At 27.5% G+C, this 13,822-nt stretch overlaps 1 protein-coding gene across 1 annotated transcript in view; it reads left to right on the top strand.

Moving 5' to 3' along the window:
• The first annotated feature begins 274 nt into the window (after nt 1-274).
• Nucleotides 275-13,822, top strand: part of LOC111632772 (protein HIRA-like) — a 71,897-nt gene continuing 58,349 nt past the window's right edge. Inside the window, exons 1-3 of the mRNA XM_023377292.1 lie at nt 275-463; nt 716-778; nt 911-1,021. Of these exons, the coding sequence (XP_023233060.1) occupies nt 427-463; nt 716-778; nt 911-1,021 (211 nt within the window). The 5' untranslated portion in view covers nt 275-426. The remainder of the gene's footprint in view (nt 464-715; nt 779-910; nt 1,022-13,822) is intronic.

Below are 13,822 nucleotides of genomic sequence, written 5' to 3'. Positions count from 1 at the left end.
TTTATAAACAGAAAAATAGAACATAATAATAATATTTTATTTTGTATATTTATATAAGAAATGAATTTTTCATTAAATAAAAATCTAGAAAAAAATCATAAAAATTTTATTATTTTATAAAACTATAATACATTTTAAAAATATACATAAACCATAAAATTTTATTATTACTTTAATTAAAAAAATAAGAGTAAATAAAATATTTTCCTTATGCTTTTTCACGATAAAAATTTATTTTTAAAATTCGAACTCGTTTAGTGACTGTCGAACGTTGCCATCCAATTCACGTTTCATAAGCAAGAAACAAAATGGCAGTTAGGAGGCGATAAGAAAAACCTCTCTATTCTAATAATGATCATGTTTATTTGATTAGATACATATTTTTAGTATTTTTGAAAGAAACATTTATTAATTAGAAAAAAAAACATGAGACTTTTAAAACCCAGTTGGGTTTCACACGACGGTAAGAAATATTAAATAAAACTCCAATGAATTTAAATAAACACATATTAAATACAATTAGAAATTTTGTTAACATTTTCATCTCAATTTATGAGCTTACAATTTGCATTAAGCATTAAAAGTAACAAATAAATATAACAATTTTGTGTCATTTTAGTTAATTAACACCTTATAAATGTATCTTTTATATAATTTAAAACATTCTGTTTATTTTTTTTTGTTCTGTGTGATTGATACATGAGAATTTTAACAGGTCATCCTATATTTTCTGTGGATATTCATCCTGATGGCTCAAGATTTGCAACTGGAGGTCAAGGTATATAAACTAAAATTCATTGTCATTTAATATTCTCTTATGTTTTTTTTTACACTTTTTATTGTGTCAAACAGTTCATTTGATTTTCTTTCATCAGTTTTACATGTAAATATGGCTTTTGTGTTGGTTTAGGTGCCGATACAGGGAGAATTGTTATATGGAATATGGCTCCGGTTATGAACGAAGATGATGAGAAAGATGAAAATGTTCCTAAATTGTTGTGTCAAATGGATAATCATCTTGGCAAGTTTTAAATTTTTTTTGTATTCTTTTTGTTAATATATTAAGTTGTGAATTTGTCTCTTTGATCCGATCAAATCAGTTTGGTAGACTATCATATACAGCTCTATATGATAGTCTACCGAACTCTATATAAGCTGTATGTGATAGTCTATCGAACTGATTTGATCGGATTAAAGAGACAAATTCACAACGAAATAGCAGCTACCATAAGTGATATTTTGAATATATTAAGTAGTTATCAGTTTAATTAACTGTTTTTTTTTTTTTAAATTAAACTTTATAGATAAAATTAACATAATATGTACGTTTTCTTATAAAGATTTTCTTTTATTTTCCGTGTGATAAGTGAATGCGTGAATATTAATACATAAGAATTTAAATTTTCATTAATTATAAATAGAATATAAGTAGGTTTAGACAAAATTTTGATCACTTAGTTTTAATAGAGATATATAATATGAATTTATTATTTAAACTTTTTCAATGTAAGTTTATTCTTCAAAAAATATCTGCCACAATTTAATAGTAATATTTTAATTATAATTTATAATTATGATCAAATTTTTAATGTTTTAAGTAATTTAGTGCAGGTTCTATTACATTTATGTTTAGTAATGTAAATTTTTAATTATGTATTGATTAATGTTTAGACACTTTGTGAAAACTTGAAATTAAATCATATGTCAATTTCTTGTTACATTTTTTATACCTGCAATAAACAGATCTCTTTATTAGAATAGTGTTTATTTTTCTGTTTGAAATTAAATTTTTAATAATATTTATTATTAACAAACAACTCTACGAAAACCCAATACATTATACTACTAAAGCCAACCACTTGAGTGGTAATTTATTAGTATTATAGCCGTTAAACAACCTGACGACATATGGCAGTGATTGTCTTTAGTAATACTTATTATTACTGATATATTTCTTCTAACTTTAAAAATTGCTTCATCAATTGAAGTTTTTTAAAATGAAAGTTATTTTTTTTTAAATATAAAAATCAACATAATAATTTTTAAAATTGAGGATTCTTAATCTTTCATTAATATTGAACTTGTGAAGAAGTATCTTGAAGGCAAATGCTTCTATATAAAGTAAAGCTGTAGTACAAACACAAATCAAAAATAATCTTTCAAAAACAATACAATTACCACATACTCACATTTTTATTATTTATAAGTCAAATTAATTTTGTAAAATAATAATTAAATTTTTGATTTTTAATTTTTAAAATAAATTTGTTCTATTTCATTTNAGATTTTTACTCGACTCCACAGCCCTGGCAGGATTGTGGAGTCGGAGTTGGAGTCGTGGAGTTTTGGTGTTTTAGCCGGAGTCGGAGTCGGAGTCGGATTGGTAAGGAAAAGTCGGAGTCGGAGTTGGAGTCGGTAGATTTTTACTCGACTCCACAGCCCTGGCAGGATTGTGGAGTCGGAGTTGGAGTCGTGGAGTTTTGGTGTTTTAGCCGGAGTCGGAGTCGGAGTCGGATTGGTAAGGAAAAGTCGGAGTCGGAGTTGGAGTCGGTAGATTTTTACTCGACTCCACAGCCCTGGCAGGATTGTGGAGTCGGAGTTGGAGTCGTGGAGTTTTGGTGTTTTAGCCGGAGTCGGAGTCGGAGTCGGATTGGTAAGGAAAAGTCGGAGTCGGAGTTGGAGTCGGTAGATTTTTACTCGACTCCACAGCCCTGGCAGGATTGTGGAGTCGGAGTTGGAGTCGTGGAGTTTTGGTGTTTTAGCCGGAGTCGGAGTCGGAGTCGGATTGGTAAGGAAAAGTCGGAGTCGGAGTTGGAGTCGGTAGATTTTTACTCGACTCCACAGCCCTGGCAGGATTGTGGAGTCGGAGTTGGAGTCGTGGAGTTTTGGTGTTTTAGCCGGAGTCGGAGTCGGAGTCGGATTGGTAAGGAAAAGTCGGAGTCGGAGTTGGAGTCGGTAGATTTTTACTCGACTCCACAGCCCTGGCAGGATTGTGGAGTCGGAGTTGGAGTCGTGGAGTTTTGGTGTTTTAGCCGGAGTCGGAGTCGGAGTCGGATTGGTAAGGAAAAGTCGGAGTCGGAGTTGGAGTCGGTAGATTTTTACTCGACTCCACAGCCCTGGCAGGATTGTGGAGTCGGAGTTGGAGTCGTGGAGTTTTGGTGTTTTAGCCGGAGTCGGAGTCGGAGTCGGATTGGTAAGGAAAAGTCGGAGTCGGAGTTGGAGTCGGTAGATTTTTACTCGACTCCACAGCCCTGGCAGGATTGTGGAGTCGGAGTTGGAGTCGTGGAGTTTTGGTGTTTTAGCCGGAGTCGGAGTCGGAGTCGGATTGGTAAGGAAAAGTCGGAGTCGGAGTTGGAGTCGGTAGATTTTTACTCGACTCCACAGCCCTGGCAGGATTGTGGAGTCGGAGTTGGAGTCGTGGAGTTTTGGTGTTTTAGCCGGAGTCGGAGTCGGAGTCGGATTGGTAAGGAAAAGTCGGAGTCGGAGTTGGAGTCGGTAGATTTTTACTCGACTCCACAGCCCTGGCAGGATTGTGGAGTCGGAGTTGGAGTCGTGGAGTTTTGGTGTTTTAGCCGGAGTCGGAGTCGGAGTCGGATTGGTAAGGAAAAGTCGGAGTCGGAGTTGGAGTCGGTAGATTTTTACTCGACTCCACAGCCCTGGCAGGATTGTGGAGTCGGAGTTGGAGTCGTGGAGTTTTGGTGTTTTAGCCGGAGTCGGAGTCGGAGTCGGATTGGTAAGGAAAAGTCGGAGTCGGAGTTGGAGTCGGTAGATTTTTACTCGACTCCACAGCCCTGGCAGGATTGTGGAGTCGGAGTTGGAGTCGTGGAGTTTTGGTGTTTTAGCCGGAGTCGGAGTCGGAGTCGGATTGGTAAGGAAAAGTCGGAGTCGGAGTTGGAGTCGGTAGATTTTTACTCGACTCCACAGCCCTGGCAGGATTGTAGAGTCGGAGTTGGAGTCGTGGAGTTTTGGTGTTTTAGCCGGAGTTGGAGTCGGATGGTAAGGAAGAGTCGGAGTTGGAGTCGTGGAGTTTTGGTGTTTTAGCCGGAGTCGGAGTCGGATTGATAAGGAAAAGTCGGAGTTGGAGTCGGTAGATTTTTACGCGACTCCACAGCCCTGATTATATAATAAATCAACCAAAGTCGAATATTATTAGTCTAGAAACGGCTATAACATATCGGGTGTAGTAAGGATGTTTGATTAAGAACAATTATATTTTAGGCCCTACTTTTTGGCAAAGTTAGTTGACATTATATATATAATCTAAAAATATTGATAGTCTTATTTTAAAATAATTTTAAATTTGAAAAAGATTTTTGCGAAAAGTAACTTTTTTTTTTTTTTTACTGAATAATTATGTAGAAAATTGTTTTGTTCGTAATTGTTTCTGATTACATTATAATATGTTCACATTGTTTTATTTATATATAATTTATCTGTATTATTTTGCAAATTTTTTGCTATTTTCCAGAAAAAAAAATCTGTTAAATTGATTGTATGTCTTTATTGCTTTAAATTTTTTCTAGTTCTACATTAAAAATATTGTTATCATTAGATTAAAAAAATATACATATATATTTCATTTATATTTATTTATTTGAACTGCATTCAGTTTTGACAGTTTATAATTTGAAATTATTATATCTAAATCATTTGTTTATATTTTGATCAACAAATTTCTTGATATTGCTACATTACATAGGATGGGGTTTTTGTCACCAAAAAAATCATGTACAGGTGCACCACTGAATTTCCAGCAACTGATAGTCCAGCACCTTCTTTAACTTGAAATTCTTGCAGTTATCAGACTAGTTTATTGCAGCACTTATTAACATTATTCATACTGCACATGTTGGTGACCACATTGTAATTTTTATGATATTTTCAGTTCATTTTGCTTAAACTTAACCCTAGCTATATTCTGAAAGATGAGATTGTGAGTAGTGGTGTCAAACATAAACAGCAGTCCATATCAATCCAAGTTTCAGGCAAGTCTGAGGTCTACTTAGGCACATAGGTGGTTTATAATTAGTGGATCAGAGATGTGTTGATGACTTACTATAATACAAGATCATAGTTGGTCCAGCAAAATGGTTAATCTGGCAATGCTTTGGAATCAAGGGTGAGGAAATTCAACGGTGTACCTGTATTATGTTACTGTACAAATTTCTGTAATTTACAATTACAGAAATTTCTTTATTTAATTAATCAAATAATATTTTTTGGCTATACAGTAATACCTCGATTTACGCTACCCCGACTTACGCGAATCCGGAGTTATGCTATTTTCAAATCTCGTCGATTCGTCTTTTGTTTGAGCGCCAAGCAATTGATGATTACTCACTCGCCCCACACTATTGTTCAGCTTACATGTTTGGATGTGTCACGCAGAACCGACACATAAATAACACAAAATAAATTGTAGCTATTTCTGTGTTTGTTATATCTATGGAGGCTTGAGAGACTATGTGGTGATTTCTTGTAACTGTTAACGAATCAAAAGACGAGATAAGATTAACAAGAACATTTATTAGCTTACATATATCCAACTTGGATTTTACACAAATTGCGAAACTATACCCTGACTTCGCAAATTCGACTTATGCAAATTAATTATTATATGCGAATTCGACTTATGCGATTATCGCTTGGTCCCACCTATCGCGTAAGTTCAGGGTATTACTGTATTTTACTAATTTTTCAAAGATTTTAAATAATTATGAATGTATATTATTTGATTAATTATTTCATATTAAAATATGATTTTAAAATTGTTTTATCAATATTGAAAAAAATATAAAATTAATATATTTTCTGGCTGATGGAAAATCTTATAACTTTTATGAATTAAATATATTTTAAAGTAGTAGTATAATGTTACATTTATGGTAGATATTGGTTAAAATAACTATGAAATGTATTTAAGTAAGTAATTATTTCTTATAAAGTAACAAAGAACATTTGTTTTTTTTAAGTTAATAGATTAAATGCTTGTAAATAAGCAAGTAATTTATACAATATATAAAAAAATGCAGTTATCTAGAGGATACATTTACAAATGGTTTTCTTTATGTTAAGAGAAACCTTGATTTGTTTGTTGATAGTTGAAAATAAAATTGTCATTTTTTACATTTTTTTTTTCAAAGTATAATTTCAGTATGATATCATCATTTATCAGCACTTGAAAATGAAGCTATATAAATAAATAATAATAAATAATAATGTTTTTAATAAATGAAAATTTTATCATATTATAATTGGGTGATATTTGATTTGAGGAAATATTAAAAAAAGAATAATTATTTTTTTAAAAATATTTATTAAAAATTTTTTAAAATGAAATTATATTAAATAACCTGTTAGATTTGTTTTTAAATGCAACATAGCAATAAAAAGTAAACAGATTGAAATATAATATCAAAAATATATTTTAGTTTGTTAATTTATTTGATAATTATAATATTTTTCAATAAGATGAGTTAGTCAAAAAATAATACTATTTAATTTACACAAGAAAAACTAGAGTATTGTATAAAAACAATTTACAAATAAATTATAAGAAACATTTTTCACTACTTAACTGTGAACATTTTGAATATAAAATTTCATTTTATTGACACGATTACATTAAAATTCTGTAAAATAATTTGAATCAAAATGATGTTTACCATCTCTCACTTAATTTCTAGTTGTTAGAATTGAGAGAAACCTTATAAATATGTTGTTGATGTCTTACAAAATTTCCAAACATACTTAATTATATCTATCTATCTATCTATCTATCTAAAATAAAATTTTTAAAAATCTTTAATGCTTTCAGAATGATTTTAATTCCAGCTTCACAAAAATCAATAAACAAAACATACAAAAATAATCAAATCAAAATGGAAAACAGATATGTTATTATTAAATTAGGATAAAGCTAATTATATTTTCTAATATATTATCTATAAAAAATATTTCAAAATAAGTTTTTAATATTCTAAATAGAATATCAATAGGTCTGTCTTTTGTTTTGAATTGAAATTTCATTATTTTTGTAATTCTGAAAATGGATGTAAAAGTATTTTTAAAAATATTAAAAATATTTAAAAAGTTTTAGTTATTTTTATTTTTTGTGATAAAAGAGTTTAGTAAATTAGGATTTTTTAAAAATATTTTTTAAAATATCGTTATATTTCATCATTATTATTGATTAAAATTATTGTTAAATAAGTCTTCTAGTTATTTATTGAAGTTTGTATGACTGCTACTAGTTTATATACTTTTATTATTGATTCTACACTTTATAATCTCAATTATTTTAAGATTAAATATGCCAAGGAAAGCCATAAAAATTAAAAACATAAGTCTAATATAAGATGTAGCTAAAGTAATAGCAATAAAATAATATAAAAAATCCTCATTAGCTCAAAATTCAAGAAACAAAATAACTATGACTTAAAATTATTGAGTTTTGAATTATCCGAGATTTATGTTTTCTATATAATATGCCAACTGCCAGGTAACTGATGTAATTTATTAAGCAAATGAAATATGGTTACATATACAGAATGTTATTTTCGTTAATTAATAATTAATAATAATAACATAAATGAGCAATTATTTATTATGATATCATTACAATGCTGGGCTGCAATTTTTAATCATATTTTTAATGTATTTCATTTAAAATATATGCTCTCCACCTGAAATTATTACTGTAGTGTCTTATCCTGGTACATCATACCTTTCCATTAGCAATGGAGTTGTGCCAGTCAACTATCAATTATAAACTTTTCACCTTTCAAGGGAAAGTTTTGAATTGAAATAACATGACTTCCAGTTTTAATTGGAAATTTGTATATAGTTAATTGGGGCAGCCTGCTTCTGAGGTTTCCATATTTGGTCTCGGATTTTGTCTGTCTAACTCCGTTTTCAAGATAAAGAAAAGACTGATGAATGGACAACAGTGGAAATGTATAGGTCTACAATTTTTTCAAATTGCAGCCTAATAAACTGCAGGTAAACACCATGTGTCCATTGAGAACATCACAGGCACCAGATAGATTTTATAAAAAGTAAAGCAGACTTCTCAAAATGTAGCCCAAATTATTTTTAAAGTGACCCAAAAAGTAGTAAGTCTCTCAAATGTATTATAGTAATATAGAGCTACAAATATATCAATTTTCTATTTGTAGCCAAACTTGTAATCCTGAAACCCATATTTTATGAGATAAGAGAAAAAAGGGTAGTTCATGGGTAAGGTGACTCCCAAAAATGTGTTGTTATAAAAGCAAACCCATATTGACTAGATTACAGTTGTTCTTGGTCTGTTGTTCTCTTACGGCATGGAGGCATTTCAATGTAAATGAACAAGTTAACACATGAATATCACAGTTCGGACAGAATTTTCACTTTGAATTTCAAAGTAACCATATTTTGAACTAACCAAATTCCAAAGAAAGTAAGAAATATTTTATGTACCATAACAGAAAAATAATATAAAAATAGACTTTATTCTACAAAAAATAGTAATCTTGCAATATCATTATTATTTAAAAACAATATATTTTAAAACATGAAGTCTACAATTTGTTTCTATCAATTCTATATAAGAGTGTATTATATCAATAATATTAAGGGAGTATTTCATTGGTTCTGTGCCAGAAGGTCATATATCACTTTATTCTAACTGACAAGTTACAGAAACAACAAAATTTTCAATGAAAACTTCCAATGAAAAGAAAGTTACCTTGAAAAAAAATCAGGTTAATATAACATAAATTGAAAATTTTTTATACGGTTTCAAACTTTCTTCAAGTTTTTCTGTAAAATTGTTCAGAATTGACATGCAACTTACTGGCATGTACCAGTACCTGATGATTTTATTATTATTAATTTTATTTTTCATTTTATGGGTATATAAATATCAGTTGGATTTTCCAGTTTAAAAATTTTAATGTTATATTGTTTTTATGTAATTTTTTTTTCATTTATTAATTGTACAGTAATAAGCAATGATAAAATATTTCATACTGCAGAAATGTTGAAATTGTTTTTAAATATCTAATTGAAATATTGATTGGAACAAAGAATAAATATTAAAAAACTGTTTTGAAAGTATATGTCTCAAGAATTGAATAATAATGTTACTTGTTAAAATTTAAATATAATGACATTAAAAATATTCTGTACTAAGGTATTAATAAGTAGGAAAAACTTTATCCTGAATCCTGAATCTAGTTAAACTTATTGGAAATGATTGTTAATGGTGTACATTATATGAAAATATTATAATTAGTATGAGAATTATAGATAAAATTTAAAGAATAAAAAGTAATACCGTGATTGTATCGAATCAAAATCCAAGAAAATGTTAAAATCAAAAGACTGCTACTGAAGTTTTAGGTTTAATTAGGATTACTTTTAAAGGAATAGGCTTTTTATGAATTCATTTCCACAATCTAGTATTTATGTAATTTATACAAATTATGTAACAATTAAAAGAGAATTCATGTCAGAAAAATAACAGGATTAAATCATTCATAATAATAATAATATGTCATATCTATACAATGCTATTTAGTGATAATTTTTTTAATAAAATATTTATTAATGAAACTTTTTTGTATATGTTATTTTTCAAAATTTATTTTTAATGATTTTATTTTTTCAAAAGTAAAAATGCAGCTGGAAAAAGAAAATTTAATAATGAGACAATTTGATATGAACATAAGACAATTCACAGACTCAAGAAAGTCTAAAATAAAGTTAGTTTTGATATCAAAAGTTAAAAATTCTTACTTTGAAGATTATAAATGATTTTAGTTTCATTAGAAAAATTAAATTTTTTTCGTGATTATTTCTAGGATTTAATGAATTCATTGTATATTTTTATTAAATGAGATAAGGGGTATGCAATATACATAAAAAAGACATAAAATAATAGATTTCTTATATATCATTTAAACCAATATAAATTTTATAATAATTAGTTTAGAATATTATTAGTTTAGAAATAAAATTTCTCTGTTAATGTCAACCATAATCGTATATAATAAATTGAAATAAAAATGAATATGAATTTAACATCAATTTAATATCAGTTTATTTATTATAATTTAATAATATTTAGGAGATTTAGTCACTAAAGATCATATAAGTTATACAATTTTTAATGTCTACTTGTCCTAGTCTTCATAATTAATTATATTTAATTAAATTTTGTTTTAAAAAACTCTCAAGTTTAAGTAAAATGTTTTATTTTAATTTATTTTTTAGCTATTTTATAGATTTTGAAGTTTTAAAATTGCAAATATTAGAAAAATATATTTTCTGTTGCAGTCAATAAACATGTTACATTGTTAACTGAAGTTATAAATTCATTTACATGGTTTGAAGTAAACTTGTTTTTTTGTATAAAGTTGTTGTTGAAAATTACCTTTTACCTATTTTTTTTTTTTTTTATTATAGTTGCTATTTTTCCTTAAATTTCCAGATTATTTTAATGTTTTAAAAGCTGTATATTTTGTTTTGTAGAATGCAGTTTCATCAGAATAGTTTGCTAGTATTGAATCTTAATTATTACCTGATGCAAAAAGCTGCTAACTTATGTTAAATTGAACAATCAAAAATTTCAAATCATCAAACATTCTCTAAAACTTCTTCATGAAATTGTTACTATCATCAGTCATACTTGATTATTCACCTACATTTATATTCTGTATCATAAAACTAGTTATGATTAGAAATACATTTTTATTAAATATTAAACCAAATTAGTATTGTGAGAGAGAGAATATTTTTTAGTTAAATCTAATATTTCCATCATCATCATCAAAATGTGACTGTTAGGCTGAGACTCATCAATATAAAAAGAAGCCATAAAAACTTGATTAGTGGGGTTTTTATGGCAAGTACTGCCATTAAGTGTCGAAAGTAAACACTTTTTTAGTGTAAGTTGGTGGAAACAAAACATTGTTGATTAGTTTATCATAATCATGTTAAAACTAATAAAAACTACACAGGCACCAAAATGGTGAGAACTAGAGCTATAATATAGCGAAAAGCTTATTTCTCACAGATTGGTTGCTCAGCTTGCCCTCTTGACACTGCTCAACTCGCCCTCTCCAGCATGAAATCATAGTAACATGATTAAAAATAATTATGATGAGGATTTTTACTCTTGTTTTTATACTAATGGAGTCTCAGCCTTAGAGTTAGTTTTTTTTTGCTTTCTACTAAGAAGAAATAACATTAAAATCTTTGCCAATTACCTTCCTTACATAGATCATGTAATCTTTGTAGTGTTTTCTAAGACAGAGAAGTGTTTTTTTTATCTTCATAAAGAAGAATGATGTTCTCTTTAATGAATAAAAAAGTTTACATATCAGCTGTTGGTAAAAATTATTTTCAACTATATTTTTTTAGCTCTTAAGCCCTTCTAACCTAATCACATTATAAACATGAGTTATATGAAATAAATTACATAAAAGGTAATTGAAGTTTAGACTATTTACAAAAATTAAATTAAATTTTCGAGTCTATCTTTTAATCCCTTATACATCACCACAGAAGTAACAGTTTTAAATTGCTTTGAAGAACACTTCTTAAACAAAGGTAAAAAATTGGTAGAAAACTCCACAATGTATAAGGGATTAAAAGATAGACTCGAAAATTTAATGTAATTTTTGTAAATAGTCTAAACTTCAATTATGAAGAAAATACATCTTGAGTCATCACCAAAAAAAAAAAAAAAAATGTATAAATACATAAAAGGTAGATTAAATAAGAAGGAATTCAGTTATTGATTTATATAAGATTATGTTATCAGTTAGTAATTTTTTATTTTATTTTATTATTTATTAAAATTTTTATGAGTATACCAACTATTTATTGAAAAAATAAAAACTTGCATTTGATTTTACAAAAGAACATTGGTAACTATTTTAAACATGTCAAAAATTTGAATAAGTTTGCATTTTATTACAATGATAATTGTTAAAATTCTCACAATTTTAAAATAAATCGTAGAAATAATGAATAAAAGTTTTGCGATATGTGATAGAGAAGCCATAAAAGAGAATATTAAAATGACATAATTGATGATAACCGTTTTAATAATGCACATTTGGAAAAATTATGATGATATCAAGCATTTGACATAACAAAGTTTGGTCACACAGTCTACTTATATATTTCTCAACACTTAAAAAATGGGAATCACATCATAGGATAAATGTTAGTTATAGGTCACTTAACTTAACTGATGAATTTATTTTTATAGCCTTTCTACTCCCAACATTTAAAGTTACAAATGCCAATTATTTAATCCTAAATGTGTCTTGTTTTATGAAAATGCAAAATTGTATAGTTATTGGCACATGTAATGACAAAAATCCTGGGGGATTTTTTGCTATCTGCTGACATCAGAAGCTTTTATTAATTAATTAATAGTGCCATGCAGTTTTTACAATAGCTTTTATACAACTCTTACTAAAGAAGTTTAAATTCAGAAAGACCAATTACTGTCTGGTGGCCAATAACCATACGGTTTATCTTAATTAATTAAGAAAATTGAATGATTATTTTAAAGATTATATAGTTTAGTTATTTTTTCAATAAAGTTAGTCAAAATTATTGTTTCTAAATATCTGTATAAACAGAAAATATTTATAACACAAGTTTAAATAATGATGTTATTAGTTATTGATCATACTGAAATTTATAAGAGTAAATTCAGCCTTGATATTTTTATTATATAAATGACAATGGAAAACAATTTTACTTTTGAAAAAATTCTGTTGAAAATTCAGTACGATCTTCTATTTTTAACTTAAGAAATATATTTGGAATAAAAGGCATAATGGATTTTTCCTAAAAAAAAAAGTGTCGAATTTCAGTAAAATTTAGCTGCTGTTCAATTATTGATGATATTAATGTTTATGACACTATTAATTATCAAATTTTGTTATGAAAATATTAGAAATTTTATACAGTTTAATTTTGTTTATACGATAGAAGGATATCTGTATCTTAATATAATATTACTTTTTTGTAAAGAAACTGTTGATAGTATGTCTGGCATATAACTGTTAACATAATTCTTGTGTATTGATAATATAACAAACACACAATGTAATAAGATCATATCATATAAAAATGATATATTTATTGCATACATTTGAAAGTAATTAAAATATTCATAGAATTTTAAAAAAATGGTCTAATTAAACTCATTCAAAATAATTTTTTGAATGCTAATTAAAATAACATGTATTTATATGAAGAAAAAATTCAATGTTAATACAACAGTAAAATGCTAACACAATAGAATCCTTATTTTGTAATTATGGATATTGTTATCACTTGTTCAATCTGTGATCTAACATATAAAACTCTTTTATTAATTGCTTTATTCTATTCATTTAACTTGCATTCTATTATTTTCAGAGTCAATTCACGAACTTGCAATAATTTATAGTCATATTGATTTTTACTTCAAGGATTTGCTTCTCACAACCAAACAAATCAATAAGAGATGGATTTATCATGTAAACAATTCTTAATACATAGTCTGGCAATTTGATAATGAGACAGGATTTAAAAAATATATAAATAAATAATGTAAAAAATATTTGAGGAAACTGGATATACTCTACAAAATATATATTTCTCTTATATTGATACAGCAAGTGATTTAGTCATTCATTGACTGGAACAATTTCTGCATGATCTTTTTTGATATGGCATTGAGAGTGGAGGTTATAACCTCTGGATGATTTTGATATTATAAAAATGTTTATTTTTTTCAGATATACTTTCAATTTCAGAAATTCAAAAT

This window comes from Centruroides sculpturatus, unplaced genomic scaffold, assembly GCF_000671375.1.
Source record: "Centruroides sculpturatus isolate CEXI.00-Female unplaced genomic scaffold, Cexi_2.0 scaffold782, whole genome shotgun sequence".
NCBI classification, from domain to species: domain Eukaryota; kingdom Metazoa; phylum Arthropoda; class Arachnida; order Scorpiones; family Buthidae; genus Centruroides; species Centruroides sculpturatus.
The sequence above is the reverse complement of the archived record's forward strand: the minus strand, read 5'-3'. Positions and strand labels throughout refer to the sequence as shown.